Source organism: Strix aluco, chromosome 23, assembly GCF_031877795.1.
Source record: "Strix aluco isolate bStrAlu1 chromosome 23, bStrAlu1.hap1, whole genome shotgun sequence".
Lineage (NCBI taxonomy): Eukaryota > Metazoa > Chordata > Aves > Strigiformes > Strigidae > Strix > Strix aluco.
The window spans coordinates 538,962-560,401 of record NC_133953.1 but is presented as its reverse complement, the minus strand read 5'-3'; the positions used below and the strand labels follow the sequence as shown (position 1 = coordinate 560,401).

The window sequence follows — 21,440 nt, the reverse complement described above, 5'->3', positions numbered from 1 at the left end:
ATTCACGCTCCTGGTAAGTATTTGTGTTTGGGTTTTGGCCGTGGCTGGGGCAGGGCCGGGCGGCGCGGCAGAGCCCTGCTCAGGCACATGCCCCATGGCGGGGCCACGCTGCTCCCTGCTCGTCCGGCAGCCCCGGCTTGGGCTGGGGGGCTTAAGGTCTAACGTCTGTCACCTCCGAAAGAAGAGGGAGGCAGCAGCCGCACCTCGACAGTGGCGCGGGGGCCACGCTGCCCTACCCACAGCCCGTTTCCAGACGGGGCACTGGCACGCGGTGCTCGTACCGCTGCTGGGTACCAGAAAGGGTTTCCCCAAGCGTTTTCTCACGCCAAGCCATGAGAGGCTGGTTCACGCTGCAGCCTGCGCGAGCACAAAAGAAAGGCCGTGGGGAAACAGCAGCTTTCAACAGAACTGTTTTTATTGTGCAGTGAAAGACTGCGCCTAGGGCCGGAGCAGGAGGAGTATGGAACAGCCGGTTTTACCTAGCACAAGACGCTGCCGAGGCTCGAGTGTCGATCCCTTGCTGAGGTGGAGAAGCAGCAGGAACTCGGGCTCCCGTCTGCGTTTAACAGCTGTTAAGGAACACGGTAACGGAGGGGGGCGGCTTCTCGAGAGACCGGCCAACGGAAAAGAACCAGGAGACACATCTAGGAGGTGCTGCAGGATGGCGAGGTCAGGCAAGGAATCAGCTGGCAGCTTTATCGCTTTCTCCGTTCTCTATTAGTTTCCTTTTCTTTTCATCCGTTTTCCTCTTGAAGATGCTGTCTCTGTAGAACTGAAGCTCTTTGATGCTTTCCCTGATGTCATCAAGCGCTCTGAAAGAGAATTAAGGAGGGTTTCAAGATGCCTGCGCACCTCTTCAGCTCCTCCAGCGCTTCCGAGACTCCAGCCTGTGTGAAACCAAACCCGGACCCGCGCGGGCCACACAGCTGCTAGAAATAAACCAGCCCTCGCTACCCTCGGCTATGTGGGAAGCAATAAAAGTCCACCAGCACCGACACACCGGGGAGAAATGCACAGCTTGTTAGTTTGTGTCACCGTGGGCCACGGAAGCTCCTGGAAGGCAACAGGTTCAACAGCTTCAGCTGTTAAAAGCAGTTCAGTGCGAGAGGAGATGTGTCGATGCTGCCAAACAAGCACCTGGGCTTGAACAGCGAACAGAGAATCCGCACAGAAACAGACACCGGTGACTCTCTGTTTTAATAACCCCTCTCCCTACACAGCCGGGCTTCAGAGGGGACAACACACCCATACGACAGCAGCAGAAGCGCGCGGCCTCTGCTGTGTCCTGCTCCCGGGAGCGCGGCTCCTGCAGGACAAGCCCTGCTTGGTGACAGACCCAAGCAGCCTCACCTGTGAGAAGCCGCTTTCTTTGGTGCAAACTCGTATTCTTCCGGGTACCAGCGTCTGTAAGTGGAAAAAAGAGCTACTTGAAAAAGGGAACTGGGGTTCAGCGACACGTCTGGTGGCTGCAGCCGGTCTGTTACAACCACTGAAAGAATTTCAGCTCCACTGGTGTCCAGAGAAGCCCCAAGCCCCGAGTCAGCGTGCTGCGAGCTCCAGAGCACAACACGACTCGTTCTGCGCATCCCCCGAGCAGAGCAGAAGAAAGGAGGGGGTGGGAGCAGTCTGAGGAGCGCGAGCCTCAGCGTGGCGGCCCTGGCTGCCCAAGAGGATCCTTCCCGGGAGCGTCGCGTGGGGAACACTCACCGGCAAAGCTCTTTGACAGTGCTCACATCAATGATCCGGTAATGAAGATGCCTCATGAACTGAGGCATGTATTTGTCAAGGAATTTCTTATCTGCGTGAACAGAGTTACCTACAAAGACACAAAACAAGATGTTTCTTCAAAGACATGACAAAGCTGCTACGAACGACACGGGCCCGCGAAGCAGGCTGAGCGAGCAGGGGAAAGATCACAGGGCACGGAAAGCGGATCACAAGCGGCTCGTTTATCCCGTTTTCTAGTAAATATGATTGCGAAGGCTTGTCAGATTGTCACTGGGGGATCACACACCGCTTAAATACATAATCCCGTGTAAATACGCGGGGATCTCGCGGCTGCCGATGGCTGCCGCCCCGGACCGGACTGTGCGCACCAAAGTGTGAACGCAACAAAGACCCGAGGATTCCTGGTGCAAGATCTGCCCGTGGGAACGCGCAGCGCGGCTGACGCCACCGCCAGACCTCTCCATACTGAACAGGCTCTGCCCCGCCTGCTCGACCTCAGACGACCGAGGCGTCCCTGCACGAGCTGCACGGGGCGAGACCGTTATTGGTGAGAAGGAACATGCGTTACCTGCGAGAGGACAGAGACCCGGGGGTGTCTGCTGCCGTACGAAAGACAGGAACTCGTACTCCGCTTGCTGCAAGGAGATTTTACTCTCCTTCACAGCCTTCGTAAGGCCAGACTGCAAGAAAAGAGCCACCCGTCAGGAATCAGAAACACACTGCCACGAAAGGTGCTTCCAGAAACGCTCAGCGGCACAAGGCTGACCCTTGGGGTACTGTTTGCTCCCCAGTGTGTGCAGAAGCGCCGCCCGAGCTCTGTGTGCCAATGTTCTGGGCCCTTTCTCTCCCCGGACGCCTCCAGCAGCCGGCCGGACCAACGGCGGGGAAGTTAAAGCCCCCCCAGGCGAAGGCGAGCGCAGCCCGGCCCCTCCCTGCGCTGACCTGCCGGTGCCTCTGGGCTGGGTTTTCTCCCTCCCTGTTGCTGCCCTTCCTAGAGGTTCCTCCCAATTACCGAGAGCTCGTTAAGACACCCGTACGCACGTGACCCAGGTTCCTCCGTTTATTTTAAGGAGAGGCAGTCGCCTCCCCAGCACAGAGCAGTGGGTATAAACAAACAGAAACCATCAGGATCCTGCCTCAAGTGTTTATCAAGATTCCTATAAATCAGAAAAGTTCCTTCCTTCTTTTTTTTTTTTTTTCAACAGTTAAATGTCAAATCTGCTCCAAGTGTTCTCAGTGATTTATTTCCATCTGGCTACGCTATATATTTCCATGACTGTGTCGCAAAAATCTACTTGACAGATCCAAGTGGTGGTTAAAAAATTCATTATGTGGCTGCATTTTCATCTATATTCTAATTGCTTCTCTTTTCTTAGTCAATTAAAAATAAGTAGCTCCTCAGGAGCAGCGATAACGTATGCTACCATCTTCAATTCACTCGTGAACCGAAGCAGAGTTTGAGTCCTCAGCTGGAGAAGGGGAAAAGCACCCATCACGGTAAATTAATATTAATTTTCCAAACTCTTGCTAATCCTTCCCAGGGAGAGTAAGATGCCAAAGGGGGGAGGAGGGGAGGGGTTATGGGTGTCTGAAAACTTCAGCCCTTAATTGAAAACTAACTCGAATTTCAATTCATAATCAGGGACTGGAAAATCCATTCGCTTTCTTGCTACTGGCAAGGAGGAAGCTTTCTTCAGTGCCTGAAAGAACTTAAAATAATCTCTTGCTGCAAAAGTTAAGCTTTCAGCAAAAAAATACGCTAGGCTTACAGTGCTGAGGGGACAGGCAAAATAACAATCCAATGTTTACGCTAAACTGGTCTGTTTCATTCTCCAAATATCTGAATTTGGAGTGATAAATTTGCATTTTGTCAGCTCTGGACTATTCTACAGTGATCTTGCACCTGGTCTTAGTTGGGACTTTAAGCCACGTCTTTCCCTTCTCCAGCAGAATTATTCTTTGAATTTTTTTACGCAACGCGGGCCAGGCTTCGCCGGAGGAGCTGGCAGCAGAGTCTGTGCAGCCCGGCCTGGAGCCGGGGCTCCCACAGAGCCAGACCGCGGCCGACACCTCTCCCAGCAAGACCCAGCTCCTTCGTCTGACGCCCAGAGACGCGGTGCCGAGCCTCTGCTTCCGGAGACGGGAACCGGCGGCACGGATCCGCCATTCCCAGGCCCATTGCCATGGGTCTCGCCCTGCCAGCACCTCTCCCGTGAGCTCTGTCCACGAGCAGTTGGCCTTGGCGGGTGCTTCTGGCTCCCAAGTCAGAAAGCAGCTTCCAGCACTATTCAAACTTATTAAAAACTATTAAAAACTGGACTACAAAGCACAGGCCGCTTTGGGGCAGTCTTGCTGCTGAGATACGGGATGAAGACTGAACATACACGCACACTCCCTGCAGCTGCGCCACAGGTGACTCGCGAGACCTCGGGCACAACCTCACACACCAGCTCCTCGGGACAAAATAAGGGTGATACTTACTGTCTCCCACTCTTTATCTCCTCTGTTTGATTGCAAACTGCTCGGCGCGGGAGTTGTCCCTTTTTAGGTGACTGTACTGCAACTACTAATTCTGAATTATACGTCACTCTCATCATTGTAAAGAAAGAGAAATCGCAGCGCGACTGCTGGAGGAGGGTTACCTTCCCGTGATGCTCCTTGCACCACTCGGACATGCTGTCCAGCAGCTCGTCGGGCTGATTAATAATCAAGTTGGGGCCCTGTCAGGAAGAGAAGACGACAATGGTAATGAAAACAAGTTTAGTATGAAGGAGTTTGAGCCCTGAGCCGCAACGCCGCCCCGCACAGCCGCCCCACCAGTTAGGGGGTGGCAGAAGCTGCTGTCTGGAGGGTGCAACACGGCACCTCAGACACGCAGAGCAACGGCCCCGTCCCCGCGCCCCCGTGTTGGAGCAGCAGGTGCCAGCGCGGCCAGGGCAGGGGTACCCCAAAGCCGCCCGGGCCGGGGCCCGACAGTTCTTTTTTCCAGCGTCCCCTGGAAGCAGAAAGGGGCCGAGCAGGTGCGGACAGGGCCCGGCGGCTGCTGCTCACCTCTGCCAGGACGTTGAGGTCGGAGTCGGTGATGAGGCAGGCCATCTCCAGGATCTGGTCCTTCTCCACGTCCAGGCCCGTCATCTGCCCACAGAGCGCAGCGGCAGCGTCAGCGCGGCCGCGGGCCACCCGCGCCCCCCCGCCCCGCTCCCCCCTCCTGCCCTCCCGCGCCCCGCACCTCCAGGTCCACCCAGACCATCCGCTGGCCCATGCCGCCGCCGGCCATGCCCGCCGCCCGTCGCCGGCCCCGCCACAGCCGCCCGCCGCAGCTCCGCAGGCGGCCCAGGCCAGCGCGGCTGCCGCCCAGCATCGCCGCCAGGCCGCAAAGCGCCGCCGCCGCACTACAGCTCCCGGCAGGCACCGCGGCGCCGGCCCCCGCCGGGCGGGCGCGGGAGGCCGCGCGGGGTCTGCCGGGAGATGTAGGCGCGGCGGCCGCCGGGAGTTGTGGCAGCGGCGCGGGGGGTGCTGGGAGCTGCCGGCGCGGCGGCGCGGGGGATGCCGGGAGTTGTAGGCGCGGGGGACGCCGGGGGCCGCGGCCTGTCCCGCCCGCCGGTAACACCGGATCCCCTCGGCCGAAAGGAGGAAGGTTTACCCACGGATGCGTTCCAGGGAGACTTTTAATGCTTTTCTCCGAGAGGAGGAGCATTCACATATTCTGTAAAAACGGCGGGTGGAATATTTCAGCTGCCGGGAAGCCCCGGGTGCGCTGCGGCCCCACCAAGGGGGAACTGCCCCCGCGCCGGCTGCCGCCGCCTCCACCGCCACCGCGACGCCACCGGCCGCCTCACTGGGACGCGGCGACGCTCCCGCAGGAACTCCGTCGCGTTGGGCTTTTTCTCCGCCGAAAGCCCTGAGGTGCGGAGTTAACGCGTTTAGAGCCAAGGCATGGGTCTAGGAGGACTACGCTGTCGTGTTTTACAAACATTAAAAGGTAACTTCGACGGGTTGAGTTTTGTGGGGTTGGGTGTTTTTTTTATGCGTTTCATACTCTGTAAGAAACACGGAGCTTTTTTGGGTGTCAAGTTCGTTAAACAGGCGCTAATGCCGCGACAGGTGCCACTTGGTCTCCCTGTAGCTCTCCCTGCGGTAGTCGTGGTCGTGGCTCCAGCCGTCCCGGTGCCTGTCCTCGTAGCCGGGCTCCTCTCGGCCCGCCCTGTAGTGATGCTCGGCGCCGCCGTCACCGTACTCCTCCCTCTTGGCGCGGCCATGGTCGGGGCCCCGCTCCCCAAAGCGTGGCTCGCGGCCGAAGTGCCTGCCGTCGGGGTGGTAGGGGTGGGCGCTCAGCCGGCCCTTGCGCAGCGCGGGGGCCTCGGGGCGCCGCGGCCCCGGGGGGGCCAGCGAGGGGTGGAAGGTGTGAGGAGCGTGCTGGTAGCCGGGCGGGGCGAAGCCAGGCGGCTCGTGCTTCCCTGCGAAGGGAGGCTGCTGCCACATGGCGCTGCTCATCTGCAAAGAGAAGAGGAAAAGGGCCGGTGGACGCGGAGCGCTCCAAAAGCTCGTCCCCGCAGCCCATCGGGACTGTTACAGGAGACGGGGACTCAGAGCGAGGGACAGCTCCGAGGCGCGTCGTCTGTCGGCCGCGGGGTCGAACACGCGCACAGCGTACCGCCGCTTGTCGCTGAAGGCTCTCGGCCGACGGCAGAGACCGCTGCACCGGCGAGAATCCCGCTGCTACCATACCCTCGGCGCTCCTGTCGTATCTGCAGAAGAACCAATTAGGAATTTTAGCCTTAAACTCAAGACTATCGCAGCCCGAGGGGCGTTTCCAGCCTCATCACGTTTCTCCCGTTACAAAGAAAATGACCGGCCAAGCTCTCGCTGCTTGGCGCGGACGCGCTGGCATCGCACGTTTGGCAGCGCTCTCCCTGCTTCTCCTCAGAGGATTTTTTCTGTGCTCGTGTGAAAACACAACCCTTCTCTTTTTGCGTTGGGGTTTCAGGCACCAAGAACGGTACCGAGGGCACTAGGAATTCAAGCGCTCGCTCCGCACGGAAGAAAGACCAAAGCGCACTTGGAAAGCGAGGCAGGAACGCGGCGAATGTGTGAACGCCGCTTCCTACTGTGACCTGCGCTCGCGTCCCTGCGGCGTGCGCTGACAGGCTCGTACCTGCTGCAGGTCGATGCCGGGTGCGGCGCACCAGACGGGCTGGTGCTGGCAGCTCCATGCGGGGAACAAGAGGGATTCCCATCTTGAGAGGCATGACTGCTTCCTGAAGGGAAACAAAACATTTCGAGTTAGGGGACCTTGGGTACGAAGTGAACTCACAAAGCGCTGACAGTTGCCACGTGCTTAACGAGCTGTGGAGTTTAGTCAGCGACCTGCAGAAACGCACGGTCCAGTCCCCAAAAGGAGACGCTGCAACGAGCGGGAAAGATGGAATTGGGTGGCGATATTCTGACCGACCGACATCAGGTGCAACTTTTACTGCTCACCTGATGGTTTACAACAGCCTTCAAGGGTACAAATGAATAATCCAAAAACAAAAACCCAAGGGAAGACTCAGCTCAGGGATTAACTCGGCCATAACTGACCGAAAGGTCCCGTTGAAGCACGGGGACAAAAGCACCTGCGTGCTCAACACCAGCCTTCCCCAAAATCATCGGCTATTGGGGAAACGAGCGTTTGGTGAGAAGCGTGTGCAATTAACCCAATTAAAGACAAATCTGTCACATGCTGACAGCAGCTTTACTTTCTCTCTAGTAACTGGGTTATTTGACATTTCTTTTCGCGGGTACCTGATCGGAACTGAATTTTGATGGGCCGTCCGTACAGCTTGATCCCGTTGAGCAGGCTCAACCCGTAAGGGACAGACTCTTCATGTTTGAAGTTCACAAACGCGAACTGCTTGGGTCTGCCGTCTCTGTCCTTGGGGATTTTAACTTTAATTACCGGCCCGGCCTGCGAACCGAGAAACAAAAAGGCGGTAAATAAAAACGGACCCACTCGGGGTGGCGGTCGCCCCAAGGAAGTTTGTCCCTCGGCGGCCGCCGTACCCGAGCCCGAGACCTCCCCAAGATGGCGGCCGCCGTACCTTCGCTCGAGCCCGCCCCAAAATGGCGGCCGCGGCCTCCCCGCCCCGCCCTCCCCCGGTATAAAGCGCGGGCGGGGCGGCGGGCGCCGGGCGGTACCTGGTGGAACAGCTCGAAGATGAGCTCCTCGGTGACTTTGGGGTCCAGGTTCCCCACGAAGAGGGTCCGGTCCGCCTCGGCCGCCGCCGCCCCCATCGCCGCGGCCGGGCAGCCCGCGCTCACCGCCGCTCCACTCTGCGCAGGCGCCGGCGGCGCCACGTCGTGCGTCACGTCATGCGTCACGCGCGCGCGCCCCGCCCCTTCCGGCGGGCCCGGCTAGCGGGGCGGGAGGCGGCGGCGGCCGGTGCCGCGGGGCCGGCGCTCGGCGGGGGGAGTGGCCCCGGGGAGCCGGGGCGGGGGGATGTGCAGCGCGCGGCGCGGCACAGCTTAAAAAAAACCCTAAATCGGTTATTTTCAGGCGGGAAAACGCAGCGGGCCCCGCGGAGCGGTGCAGGCCCGGGGGGAGGCGGCGGGTGCCCCCTCGAGGGCTCCTGGCGCCAGGTCGCTGCTGGCGGGGCCGGGCGCTCTGCGGGAGCGGAGCTGCCCCCCGCTGGCCCCGCAGCCCCGCGGAGGCCTCGTCTGTCACCGGAGCAGCGCGGGGAGAGGCAGCGCGGCTGGAGGCGGCCGGAGAACGGCGCGTCCCGCCCCGCCGGCCGGTTGTACCGCCCCGGTCCCGGGCCGGGGGCTGCCCCGGGGAACCCCTGCGAGAAAGGGGCATGTCGGGGCGGGTGCTCGGGCCCGGCGCTGGACCGGCGGCTCCCGGCCGCTTCTCACCGGGGATTCTGCGCGCTGGCTCCCCTGCCCCGCCCGGGCGTCAGGAGCGGTTCTTCCAGCCACTGCAATGCCCGGGATGGTTCCAAGGCGCCCGATGGAGAACGGGGGTATTTTCCATCTGGAAAAATTTTGAAAGGGGAAGTTGAACCTTCATTTTTCATTAGATTGCAACGCGTTATGGCAGATCCTATTTTCTTGTTAATTAGGCACTGTTCATTTTCTTCACTTCATTACTTACTACCGCACCTAGAATTTATATTCATTCGGTTTAATCGTGTTTGCCTGGTTACACTCTAAACAGTTACTCATTCAGAAAGGAAATTACTACCTCGCTCTGCCAGGACTTCCACTTTGCCTTAATTTCCCTGGAGTCTCGTTTACTTTCCTCTGCGTTTTCCCCTGTCGGGGTCCCCTTGGGCTCGGCTGGGAGTGTGTGTGGCGTTCGTGCCATCGCCCGCTTGCTCCGCGCGCCGTGGCCGTGCCCACGGGGCTGAACGCAGCCACCGCCGGGGACCCGCAGGAGGTGCCGACAGGCTCAGGCACTGCCCATCGCAGCCTCACGCGGCCCAGACCTGAGAAAACGCGTGAGGAGAGAACGGGGAACTGTGTCGGGTTTTTTCCCAGTCTCGTTCTCCGGATGCTGTTGTTGGTTTTTTCCCTTTTCGTGTTTCTATTTTACACTCCTTTTGCTCTTCAAAGAAGCAAAATAGAAAACCAGAAAGTTTTTTGCTTTGGTGGGCAAAACACATTCTTTAGCTGCCTATTTTCACTCTCAACGTGCAGGCACTCTTAAATACTGCAGAAACTTCAACCAATTCCACTCTGGAGGCAAAATGAGCAACTAGTCCTCCTCGGATGGAGCTTGTGCTCGTGCCTCGCGCCTCTTCCTCGGCCTTCCGGGTTACTACTCAGCTTTCTGGGTTACTACGTGGGGCTGTGGAGGCCCCGCGTCCCCCAGCTCGAGGCTCCAGCTCGGCTCTCCCGTGCTCTACAGGAGCCCAGCGGCGGCTCAGCCCTCTCACCCATCACGTTCCTGCCGTCCCGCCACTGTCGCAGGCGTTGGCTGTGCCTTCCCTCTTGCCCCACCGTGCTCCTGCTCCTCCAGTTGTTCAGTGGGAACATGTGTAGTGGGTAGTGATGTGATAACGGGAGGCTCGATCCAAAAATTCCCTGCAGCCGGCGAGCAGGAACCCGCAGTTATACCCAAGGGTGGAGAGATCAGTCAGACGAAGCCGTTGGAGATGACAGTTCTTTCTGTGGAGAGCCCAGGTCGGGGCAGCCACCGCGGTGGCGGCACACCTCATGCCCACGTGGGGTTTCCGTTAGGACTGCTGGACGTCGGGGCTGAGCAGCGGCTGTACAGAGTGGGAGAGGCGCCGGCCAGAGAAACAGCCACTGAGCGAAACGAGCTCCAGCCGCTGCTCTGGCTTCGCCTTCAGGCGTGGGGCGAGTGGGGGTAAGTCACCCCCGATGAGAGGAGGAGGGAGGGAAGGCAGGGGCCAGGGGGGCAGCTGCCCTCTCTCTCCACCTTCTCTGTCGCAGGGGCCGTGTCCTGCTCCCAAAGCTGGTGCAGGCGAGGGGGGAGCTGAGCCGGTCACGGGGCGAGTCAGCGTCCTCCCGGCACGTGTCCAACCTGCGCACGGCCTCGCCGCCTCCGGTGCCGCCGCAATTTCTGTCAGCCAGCGGCAGGCAGAACACCGCCCAGCCTGCGAGCGGGGAAAGGCTTCCGATGCCTCCTGGCAGGTTGCGACAGAAGGGTAATTGTAGCTACAAACTTCTCCATGAAGGGAATCATTGTGCTTTTTAAACAGACCATAAAAATCCCCGGCGATGCCGATGTTCGAACAGTTAAACAGCGATTAAAGACGCCAGCGCTACAAGACCTGGGCATGTTATTTCCAGAGAACATGTCAGCAGCTGCTGAATTCCTGCGTTTACTGCGCCGCACTGGCAGGCTCGGAGGTCTTTACGGAAACGGTGGCGTTATATTCAGCGTTAACTAGCGAGCCTCGCAGCTCCTGAGCTGCCTCCCAGCAGCCTCTGCTTCTCAGCCCCATTTCTCGGAGCTGGGTAACGAGGCCGTTCCCGGTGCTCGCAGCACCAGAACCTCACGCCAAGTGGAGCTGGCGGGGTCACCAACGTGGCGTCTCCTGGGGTCACGTACAACTCCCTGTAATAACTAGTAAGTCTGTGGTGGTGCCAGTGTTGCCCTACAGCCCTAAAGACTTCAGTGGGGTTTTCTTTAATTAAGTTCTTACCCAGAAACTAAAAGGCGATGGGACGGGGTGGAGGCCGAACCCCTCCAGCTCCTCGCTGGAGCTGCTGTGGCAGCTGGCGACCAGGACTCATTTCAACCTTTCGCCTCCGCCCTGGGCTGTAGCACTCGCTCTTCCTTTAGGCCAGCCTCTTCTGTCAGAAGCAGGACAGTTTGTGGCAGGGCTCTGTGTATATCCAGCGAGAAAATTTCCTATTTCTGTAGCTATTCTCGCTCTGGAACCAAAACTACCCCAAAAGAAAGTCAGTATGAGCAAAGGGAGGGGGAGCTTCGGCAACAGATCCCAAACATTTGTTCTAAATAACTGCCGAGAATTGAGCTGAATGTGCTGATGTGAATTATTATTAAAACTGTCTAGGCTGGAGCGTCTCTAAAACGAACCTCTGCTGTGCCGCAGCTCTGGCTGCCTGTAACCACAGGAGGCGGCAGCTTCAGGGGAGCAGCGTTTCCCCCCGCCAGCCCTGCCCGCCCCGTCCCCGCGGGCATGCCGCTGCCCGCTGGATGTGTCGCTGGGCCCGCAGCGGTTCGTCAAACAATTTTTACGGGTTTACTGCGAGGATCAGCAGGTGCTCTGGGTTCTGTGAGCGCTGGGGGTTGGCTGGCTGCAAGGCACGCTGCTCCCCTTGACAGCATCGGTTCTTTCCCCCAACTTTTCAGGCAAAACACGGAGGATTTGGCCACAAACCAGAAACAGGTCTGGGTTTGCACAATCCCGCTGCCTTTGTGGCCAAAATTTTTCCCATAAGAATGAATTTTGGCCCTGAGGAAGTGTGTCACGGCTGAAGGGGGGGGGCTCCTCAGCAGCTCTGCTTTGACTCGGGGGGGTGGCAGGGGAGGGGCTGGGGTGCAGTTTCTGTTTCGGGGGTTCCTCCGAGCCAGGGCTGCCGGGGCGCAGCCGGAGCTTCGAGAGCGCACTGCAGAAATCCCAGCCACAGACACTGTTTGAGCACTCGTGCATTTATTTGCTTTCAGCTACGGGGGCAAGAGGCTGCAGGTTACACTCTTGGGGCTCTTGGCAGCGGAGACGCTGCTGTTTGCCTGCCCAGGACCCTGCATTACCCGGTGCCGGGGTCCCGCTTGCGCGCCACGAGGCTCAGCACGGCGTCGCAGTCCGCGCGGATGTCGCCGGGCGGGTGCGGCTGGACCTCGCTGAACCTCACGTCAAAGCCCGCAGCCCCCACGGCCTCCTCCACGTCACTCCTCTCCAGGTAGAGGCAGGAGAAAACCTGGTTGCTGAAGGCGTAGTAGGTCTCCCGGAGGACGGTCAGCAGCACCAGGTGCCCCCCCGGCTTGACGAGGGCCCCGAGGTTTCGCAGGGCGCTGCGGAAGGTGGCCAGGTCCTTGCAGGCGCCCTCCAGGCAGAGGGTGGAGAGGAGGCAGTCGGCGGGAGGCAGGGACACGGGCTCCGTGGGGTTGGCTCTGGTCACGTCGCACTTCAGAACCTGCCTCACCTTCTTCCTCACATTCTCCTCTTTCTCGGCCCACTTCTCTCTGGCAAGGAAATAAATAATTAGCTGAAGGCTTGTTACATGCGCGGCAGCGGGTGGCCGAAGCCGCCCTCACCTGTCCCCCTCCAGCTCGCAGACGTATTTCACCACCGGGCTCCAGTCGAAGGCTCCTGCTTCGTTCTTCAGCCACTTCTGCAGCTCCCGGCGGTTCTGGTCCGTGTAGTCCAGGGCCAGGATCTCCTGGAAGCGCTCGCAGGCGGACAGGAGCTGGTAGATGGTGGGTCCGCACCCAACGTCGACCAAGGTCTGGCCGCTCAGCCCCTCTGGTGCAGAGGTTGGGGGAAAGCCCCTCGCAGTCAGGACGGAGACAGTGCCCAGGGCAGCAGCGTCCCGCGCCTCCCCCAACCCCGAAACGCCCTCCCGGGTGCTGCAGCGCCCCCCCAGCCCGGTGTCCCCGGCGTGGGGGAAGACCCCCCAGCCCTGCCCCTGGAGCAGAGGCCCTGGCCCCACCCGCCCCCCAGCCCGGATTTGAGGGTGTTTCCAGAAACCGTGGCACTGCCCCATAGGCAGAGATCCGCACACGTACACATGTACACCCCCTGAAAGGTGCGCGGGGGTGTCCGCGGCGTGTTTGGGGCGTGGGCCGAGCTGCGGGCAGCCCTGCAAATGGCGCCGTCGGCAGCTGCCCGTCACCCCGGGGGAGGGGGACACTCACCCAGGGAGAACATTTTATACAGGCTCTTCAGGTTTTTTGTCAGAAACGCGTTTGGCTGTCCCCGGCTGTCGGTCAAGGTGTAAAACGCTTTCAAATACTCCTGAGGGTTGAAACTCCGCTGGTAAACTTCGGCCTCCGTGAAGATGGCCGGAGCCTCCATGCTGCCGACACTGACTGTGCCGCTCGCTCCTCCCGCCCTGCGCTGCCCAGCCCGCTCCTACTTTCGGTTTTAACCTCCCTCCCACGGCCCTGGCTGCCGGCCGGACACGCTCCTTTCTCCCGCTCTCCGTTGTTGCACCAAGCTTTACTTCTCCCATAACAACTCGCTGTTGCAATCCCCCCAGCACCCCCAAACCGCGCAGTCCCCTGCAGGAACGTCCGTAGCCCGTGGCAATCCCTGGGATCCCACGACACCTCCCTGGCTTTACAGTAGGGACGCGGCGGGGAAGTTTGGAGGCCGTGAGATGCCCTGGCAGAGCCTGGCAGCGTCTCTGCTCTCGGAAGGAGGAGTCGCTGCCCGTCTGCCAGAAGCGCCTGCCGAAATTTCCGTTCTGTTCCAGTGGGTTTGTCGTGGGGTTTTTTTCAGGTTTTCCTCGGTGAACTGCAATTTCCCCTCCTTGCCCCGAAAACCAGAATATTCCCAGCCTTTTGCCTTGAGCTGGCGCCAGGCCCTGCGCCCCTGCCCGCTGCCTGAGGGGGGTCCCCGCAGCCCCTCGGCCGCGGTGCCGGGAGGGGATGCGGTGGCAGCTGCCTCCTTCGCCGTCCCCGCCACGAAGAGGCAGCAGAGCCCCGCGCTTCTGGCGGCGGCCGGTCCCCGCAGCCTCTCGGCCTCTTCCCGCTCGCCCAGCGGGAGCTGAGATGATCAAACGGTTTTAGGCTCATTACCGCCTCCGAACCTCTATAATTGGCCTTTGCTTTTTTAAAGATCCGTCATTAGTAGTGACAGGCGGACGAGCCGCCGTATCATCCTCAAACTAATAAGCACCATTTCAGATCCCGAGGTGACTTTGCCTAACGAACGCCGCTCGCCGAACCGCGTGCGCGGCCAGGCCTGCTGATGCGAAACCAGCTGCCGAAGACATGAAGCGTGAAAGGGATGTCAGCTTGAAAGATGAACACGTTAAAGAGGCTTGGCTTCTGAGAGCAAAGCCAACAACAAGCGGTCCCTGCTACTCTGGCACTGACACCCCGGCTGAAACAGCCTCTACAGCCACTGGCCCCGCCAGAGCCCTACTGGCCACGGCACGCGGGCCCAGGGGCGTCACTGCCGCGGGGTGTCAGCTCCAAAGCAGACACGGCTGCTCCCCGCCGTGCGGCTGGAAGCCCGAAGATAAATCCTGTTGCTGCCAGGAGTTTTTTCCACAGCACCTGAAATCTCGGTGCTGCCAGAGGAACGGGAGATGTGGAGGAGGCGAATTTGCCCCCCCCCCCATTAAATCCTGGGCCTCAAGGAACCGTCTGACGTGCTGCCACCCCGTCTCACCCCCCGCACACGTGCCAGGCTGCGAGGGGACGCCCTCACGGAAGGGAAGGTGCCAGCAGCAAAGCTGATACCAACGTTTAAAATCCAGCGACGCTTCGGTCCGTGCCCGCAGGGAAAGTGCTGGGGTGGGAAGGGGCAGCAACACCCCCTGCCGGCCCCGAATCGCACTCCTGCAGGGCCCCCAGGCCCCCATTCCCACTCCTTGTGCCAGATTTACATTTTTCCTGAGGTTTGCTTGCCTCACTGGCTCCCAAGGGCTGGGGAGACGTGTCCGATGAGAGCCACCGATCAAATTTGAGTCATCACCCACGGCTTGCTGCGGTCGGCTCCGTGCTGAGCATCCCCGCGGGCGCAGCGGGGCTCGGGGAGCAGCCTGAGCACCACAGCCAAGCCCAAACGCACGCGCCCTGGCGAGGCGCTGAATTTCGTGTTTCTGAGCCGCTGGGCTGAGGCGTACGAGCAGCACAGCCCTGCTGCTGGCTGCAGCCGGGGGGCTTTGGCTGGTTTCTGGTGCCGTTTGCTGGCGCAGCGCTCGCGCTTCGCTCCGTAGAGCCTGTTTTCACTCATCGAACGACGTGATTTGGGGATAAAAGGGTAAAGCGTCGGCACCCGGAGTGCCTTGGGGTGTTCCTGAGCGGGAGGGGGGAGCACCGCGAGGCTCCACACGTCTTGCTGCCGCCCAGGCCGCCAGCCCGGCACTCCCCGCTCCTGGAGATGGGATGCAGAGCCCGTCTCTGCGGCCTCCGAGCCCGGAGCAGCCCCCGAACGGCTCTGCCACTCCAGCTTTCCATCTCCATTGAAACCTCGGCTCCAGACGTCTGATTTCCATTTTCCCCCGTACTTTTAGTTCAATCAAAGTGTGTGATTAGGGCTCTGCGGGCTCCATTGTCATCTCTACCTAAGTGCTTCTCTGATTGATATAAACAGCATTTCGATATTTACACTGTGCAACGTATCACTCTGCTTACTTTCCTGGATAATGCACGAAATCTGCCATTACAGCGAGGAAAAACAACACAAAAAAAAAAGAAGTCCCTGCAGAAAGCTGCCGGGAGGGGAGGAGGGGAGGAGGGGAGGGCAGCGCTGATGTCCTGATGGGCCAGGGCTGTGCCCCATCAGCCTGAGGAGCAGCACCTGGGGCTCGTCCCATCACCTGGGCACCTTATAAAGGCGGGTGGGAGTGGGGGGGGATCTTGGCACCAGCAGCATCTCCAAGAGCTGTGTTGGAAGCAGCTGGTCTGTGCCCTGAGTGCTGGATCAGCTCCGGGCTCGGCCTGGCTTTAAGCCTTGGCAGCCCCAGGGCTGGTCCTGGGCCTTGCCCCTGGCAGCGCCGGGGCCCCTCAGCGCGCTCCAGCCCCCCGGTACCCGTCCCACCCTCCTGCCGTGTCCTTGCCCTGGAGAGAGGTAAGCGAGAGGCCGGGGCAGCGTCGAGCGGCGCGGGGTGTGCCCGGGGAGGGGAGGTGGGCTCTGAGGGGGTGAACAAACACAGCTCTGCCCTGCGGTCTGGGCTTTTCGCTGCCCTGGGCTCTAGATGCTGCTCGCCTTCATGTTTGCGGGAATCTGTGTAAAGTAAGCACCTGACAAACAAATGTTCCTCAGCTGAGATACTGTTTGGAGAGGGAAGCAGAAGTTCCTTTGGACGAAAACACTGGTTATTTGAAAAAAGTAGAGACAATGTGCTTTTTAAAGGAGAAAACACACTTGCTGTCTGAAATGCAACAGTTCCTCAGGGGCTTTTTGCAAACTCCCCAGCTCCCTCTCGCAAGCGTCATTCGGCTTCCCCGGGGTGGAAGCTCCTGTGTGTGGGTCTGGAGAGATGGAGCGGGGGCAAGGCAGGGTTCCTGGGGTACCTGCGGGGCACCGGGGCTTCTCAGGGAGCTGGTCGGAAGCTGTTGGTTGTTTCGCTTGTTGCAGAAAACACTTAAAGTTTTTTCCTGTATTTTACTTGGTCAGAAGCGTTGCGCTTCAAGTTCCCCATTGGACTTGGAGGAATAACCCCCGCTGCCGCGCTGTTCCCTCTGCCCCTCCTCCTGGGGCAGAAGCAGGTGTAGATGCTCGGCTGATTTTCTCGGTTGCGTGTGCATCGATATGATCTTAGTTCAATTACACGTAATTAATAAACGGGTGTGCTGCTGGGATCCTGCCCTGGGTCTCACCCTGTGCCTTTTGCTCCCCGAGAGGCTCCTGCCTGCGGCGGGGCCGGGGCACAGCGCCGGGAACAAAAGGTGCCTCTTCCTCCGCGTGGTGCAGAGGATCCCGAACAAAAGGTTCACGTTCCCCCGCGCGCTTCTCTTTCTTCCTCTCACTCGCCTTTCTTTTCTCCTGCTCTTCGATGGAGAGTTAAACAGTTCTCTTTCTGGTTTGAATTTCTCTGTGCTGCAACAAGAAACTAGCAATTAACTATTATAAGGCTGTTTTACAGTCCTGTGGAAACCCTTGCCATCCACTTGGTTTTAAATGGGTCTATCTTTTATTCCTAGTTTTCGGGAGTGTAAAACTTTACAGCATTTGCTGCAAACCTTCATACTTTGCTTTGCAGTTTATTGCTCCCTCTGCAGATATATCTTACTCATAAATAAGGCTTTCATCTCTGCAGGACTGGTGTAGGAACCGCAGTGCCTCTGAGCAGCTTCATTAATGGGACTTTGCCTCGAAATCTGGGCATGATTCATCTCAAAGCCCGGCCTTGCCTTGGCCCGGTGGCGCGGAGCTTGGCGGAAGTGCCGTGGCGGCAGCAGGTTGCTCGGCCGCGTGATTCACGCCCCGGGCAGCGAATCCCTGTGGCTCCGGGGGACGCGGAAGGTGGCTCCGGAGTGGGGCGTGAGCTGGGTCTCGGTGCTGGGGCGGCTCTGGGCGCAGAGGTGCTGCAGCCTTGGAGCACAGGGAAGGAGAACGGGGCTGCCCTGGCCAGTGCCCTGAGCTGGGCTGGTGCAGGACCGCCCCGCTGCGCGTCCGGCGCCTCGCGCGATAACGCGGCAAACAGAGGCACGTCCGAGGGGTGAAGGGGCCTGGGGCCTCGGTGCAAGGGCTCTGCCCTACGGCCCACGACGCTGGGCTGCGCTGCAGATCCTCCCTCATGGCCTTGCAGGGTGCCAGGGTGCTCCGCAGCAGGCGGGAGCATCTGCGGAAATCCGGGCTCCTGTGGCCGCATCCCATGTGGGCGTGGATCGACCCTGGGGTCGGCAGAGCAGCACCTTCCATCGCTGAGCTGTCCCGGGGCAGCTGCTCGTACTCGGTGCGCTGCTTTAGGTGGAGAGTTGTCTCTCTTGAACAGCGATTGTTTACCGGTTATTTTAAAAACAGCTTTATTTTCCCTTGCTGAGCAGTGAACGTGACTGCTCGCAGCTCCCGTGGTACGAGGGACGAGTGAAGAGGTCAAACCGAGGAAGCTGAGGTCTGACGTGGGTGCTCTGGAGCCTGATGACCGCCCCAGAGCTTTCACTTCACTGGGAACACTCAGAGGGGTCTGTTACCTTATGGCCCGTTCCTCTGGGAGCTGCAGAGATCTGCTGCGCTTCACATCCCAGAACGTGCCGCTGTTGGCGTGGATGGAGCTTCTCCACGCCGTCGGTTTTCAGCAGCCAAGCCAGAAGCCGGGGTGTGGAAATGGAGGCACGAAGGGTTTTACCCACTGCGGGTTCTGCCTGTCCCTCCGGGAAGGGGATGGGGGGTGCTCAGCACCTGGGCGTTCACAGTAGGTGCGAGGGGACCAGGCCCTGCCGCAGACCCAGACCAGCCGCTCTTTTTCCGGGACTGTCATGACACAAAGGATTCGGAAAGGTGTGGGATATTAATTGCAGCTTTCAGCCCCCTGCATGCTACATGGTAATTTCGTCGCATTACAGTGATAGTGGTTTTAAAAGTCGCCCTCCTCCCGTCCCCTTTTAACAAAATACGTCTTGTTTCTCAAAAACACATTTAGGGCCAATTTGTTTAGCGTCCAGAATGGCAGCAATTAAAGTAGTGTTGTGCGTTTGGAATAAATGGAGTAATGCTCGCCTGAGCGTGACCTCAGCTGCCAGGAGGGAGCCGGCTGGGAGGGTTCTGCCGATCGGCGGCGCCGGCTGCTGTGCCCCAGGTCTCCAAAAACAGGGAGCCCTCCACTGCGTTGCTAAAGCCGCTTTACCGGGAAGAAATGGGGCCTGTTTAGAAACACAGGACCCCCTGCCCCGCTGGGCAGGCCCGAGCTCGGGTCTCCCTGTGCGGTGGCAGCCCCCAGCCGCGGGAGGGACCGGGGCGGCCGCGCTGGCAGGCGCCGCCTGAGCCGATGGTTTATGGCACCGTGTGCCGGTACCTGCCGCCGAGGCTCCAAATGTCAGAGCCGGGTGCGGGGGGGCAGGCGGCAGGAACAGGTGGGCTGCGTGCGTCTCCGGGGCCCCACTAATTCACAGGGAATAAATTAATGACGGGAATGGGGACAAAGTCCTATTCTGGGTGCAGGTGACTGAGCAATTCCCTTCTGGTGGGCGGAGGGGGGGGGGAGGGAGACCTGTCATCATCTGACTGCGTTTGATTTTATTGTCTGAGCCAGCCTTAAAGGTATCCTGCGTTCAGCACTGGCTTTGCTCTTGCTCGGGGTTTGGGAAGCAGTGCCGAGCCTCGCCTAAAATAACGAGTGCCTCTGCTAATTACATGAGGCCGCCTGTTTGCAACACGGGCTGTCTCTTGCATCTTCCCCATAAAGGAACCGAAGGTTTCCTTCGCTCCCGGAGAGACGGGAGATGTTCTGAGCTAATGACACCAGCCCCGTCAGTAGAAGGTGTAAAGCCATTTGCACCCGCACAGCCTTTGCACTGGCCCGGGGTGGCTCGGCGGGGCAGGAGCAGGCCCTGGCAGGGAGGGGCGGCTTCTGCGGCCCCCTCCCCTCGTCCACATGAGAGGTGGTGCCGTGTGGGGGGAAGGTGTGGCTGAAAGGGTGCTTGGTGAGGAACCGTCCAAAAATACTGGGAAAAGGGAAAAATACAGGCGTGGCACTCTATTAAATGAGCTGTGTGACAAACTGCTGTTCCCCACAGACTCTTTCCAGCCGGGCTTTCCCTGTCTGTGCTGTCTTTGCAGGGTTCCTGAGTCGGCCTTTGGCAAAGCGATGTTGTGTCTGTGGTGTCCGGTGCAGATTGTCCCGTGGCAGCTGCACTCTCGGGGTTCTCTTCAGCCTGCGACTGGCCTGGCAGGGGGAAGGTTAACGAACACCTGCCGTGTTCCTCGAACATTCCTTAAACTTGCCTAGATGCCCCAGTGCTGCCTTCCTGCTGCAGGCACCCGCGGGTCTCCCCAGCGCTGAAATCGCCCTCGCTGTGGGGAAAGCGGCGCACGTCTGTAAGCGGTTTGGGGTCCCCATGCCACAGCGAGGGCGCAGGTCAGAGCCTGAAAATGAGAACGGCTCTTTTATTAATTGTGTTCCTGCCTACAGTTACCACCAACATTTATGGGGGAGTGGCCGGCCACGTACCGAGGCAGCGGGCCGGGTCCCCAGCGCGGCTCTGGAGCCCATCCGGATCCATCCCATGATAACCAATAAATTAACATGCAACGAGTGTTGCAGCTGCTCTAATTTTTGCACTGCACAAATGAGATTTTGTGGGGTGTTTACAGCTGCAGCTGGCCGTGAAGAATATTGGTGAGTGAAGCCGCTTGGATTAATACGTAATTATTAACTGGGAGATGTGAACCTGTAACTGGCTTGGAGGGCAGCTGGCGCGAGCCGTGCGGCAGGGAGCAGCGGGCTCTCTCCAGCTCTGCCTCTAGGAAGCACTCCGACCTCAGGGAAACCGCTGCCGCACTCCCAAAATGGGGAAACTCACTCCGAGTAACGCTGCCGAGCGGGTGCAGCTTCCTTAGTGTTTGCAAAGCGCCTTCTGGGAGACCCTTGGCTTGGGAGCGGGCAAGAAGCGTGGGCGAGGGACTCACCCCGCTGCAGAAGAGCTGGGAAATGCACCGGGGGAGATGGACCTGCTTGTTTCTGGAGCTGGAAACCCCCTCCTGGGGGTGGGGGGGTTCCCCTCCAAAACAGGGGTGCCTGGGACGAGGTGAAAACCGGTCTCAGAGGCTGCAGTTCGAGATGGAGCGTGGTGCCAGGAGGGGCCGGGGGAAGGATTGTTAATGAGGCACGGTGGGTGCTGCTGCTGAACCCTCTCACCCCGCAGAAGTGCGGGAGAGACGAAGCTTCTGCTCCCCGGCCCAAGGAGCCCGCGCAGATGGCGGGGAGATAAATGACACCATCTCCGTACTGTAGTGGCTTGGCCGTAATTTCTGAAAGACATTTATTAGAGGCAGCCTTCCCTTTTTCAGGGACTGTGACTCCTTGGGCAGAGGGAATTGCGACGGGGAAGGTGGAAAGCGCAACCCAGCGTTACTGATGAGAGTGGTGCCCAAAACCCCATCCATTCCTCTCCTCCAATTTTCTCCTCTGACAATTTATAGGTTAGTTTGATGCTTGAATAGCTGTGTGTCTCTAGTAATATGTATTCTCCGTAAGTATTCCCCGCTGTGGCATATCCTAAGAGAACTCCATCAAATAATTATCTTCCCTTTTATTTATTCACAGTCTTTTCACTCGATCTGCATCACGATAAAATATTCCAATGGTTTCCTCTTAGCACCGAGCCTTCCCCAGATTGTAAAGTGTATTTATGTACAGTATTAAATCCGCTCTGCGCAGCTCTTTATCTCGGCGCTTTCCTTGTTTGATGCCACCGTCGGGTGCTGGCCCCGGCCACCTCCTGCCTCGACACCCCGCCCCACCGGGGCTCGCGCCAGGCCTGTGCCGCTCGCCCGAAGCCTGGGCTGGGAGAGGTGGCCGAGGACAAAGCTGCTGCTGGTGTGGCGGGGCGGAGAAGGGCCACCCCCCTGCCCCCCCCGGGCAACCTTCTCGTCTCCCTCCCTCACGCTTCGAGCCGGGAT

At 59.5% G+C, this 21,440-nt stretch overlaps 3 protein-coding genes across 3 annotated transcripts; all 3 read right to left on the bottom strand.

Moving 5' to 3' along the window:
- Positions 1-397: 397 nt before the first annotated feature.
- Positions 398-5,097, bottom strand: REXO2 (RNA exonuclease 2). Its single transcript, XM_074848924.1, has 7 exons — positions 4,958-5,097; positions 4,780-4,863; positions 4,371-4,448; positions 2,297-2,408; positions 1,708-1,816; positions 1,351-1,404; positions 398-812 (listed from the first exon to the last, which is right to left on the bottom strand). Exons 1-7 carry the CDS (start codon positions 5,087-5,089, stop codon positions 683-685), a joined length of 699 nt encoding a protein of 232 aa, XP_074705025.1. The 5' UTR covers positions 5,090-5,097; the 3' UTR covers positions 398-682.
- Positions 5,098-5,378: 281 nt separating this feature from the next.
- On the bottom strand, positions 5,379-8,044 carry RBM7 (RNA binding motif protein 7). Its single transcript, XM_074848987.1, has 5 exons — positions 7,906-8,044; positions 7,513-7,675; positions 6,884-6,986; positions 6,383-6,476; positions 5,379-6,222 (listed from the first exon to the last, which is right to left on the bottom strand). Exons 1-5 carry the CDS (start codon positions 7,999-8,001, stop codon positions 5,818-5,820), a joined length of 861 nt encoding a protein of 286 aa, XP_074705088.1. The 5' UTR covers positions 8,002-8,044; the 3' UTR covers positions 5,379-5,817.
- Positions 8,045-11,835: 3,791 nt separating this feature from the next.
- On the bottom strand, positions 11,836-13,308 carry NNMT (nicotinamide N-methyltransferase). The gene is made up of 3 exons (XM_074848647.1): positions 13,058-13,308; positions 12,458-12,665; positions 11,836-12,385 (listed from the first exon to the last, which is right to left on the bottom strand). Exons 1-3 carry the CDS (start codon positions 13,215-13,217, stop codon positions 11,950-11,952), a joined length of 804 nt encoding a protein of 267 aa, XP_074704748.1. The 5' UTR covers positions 13,218-13,308; the 3' UTR covers positions 11,836-11,949.
- Positions 13,309-21,440: the final 8,132 nt, after the last annotated feature.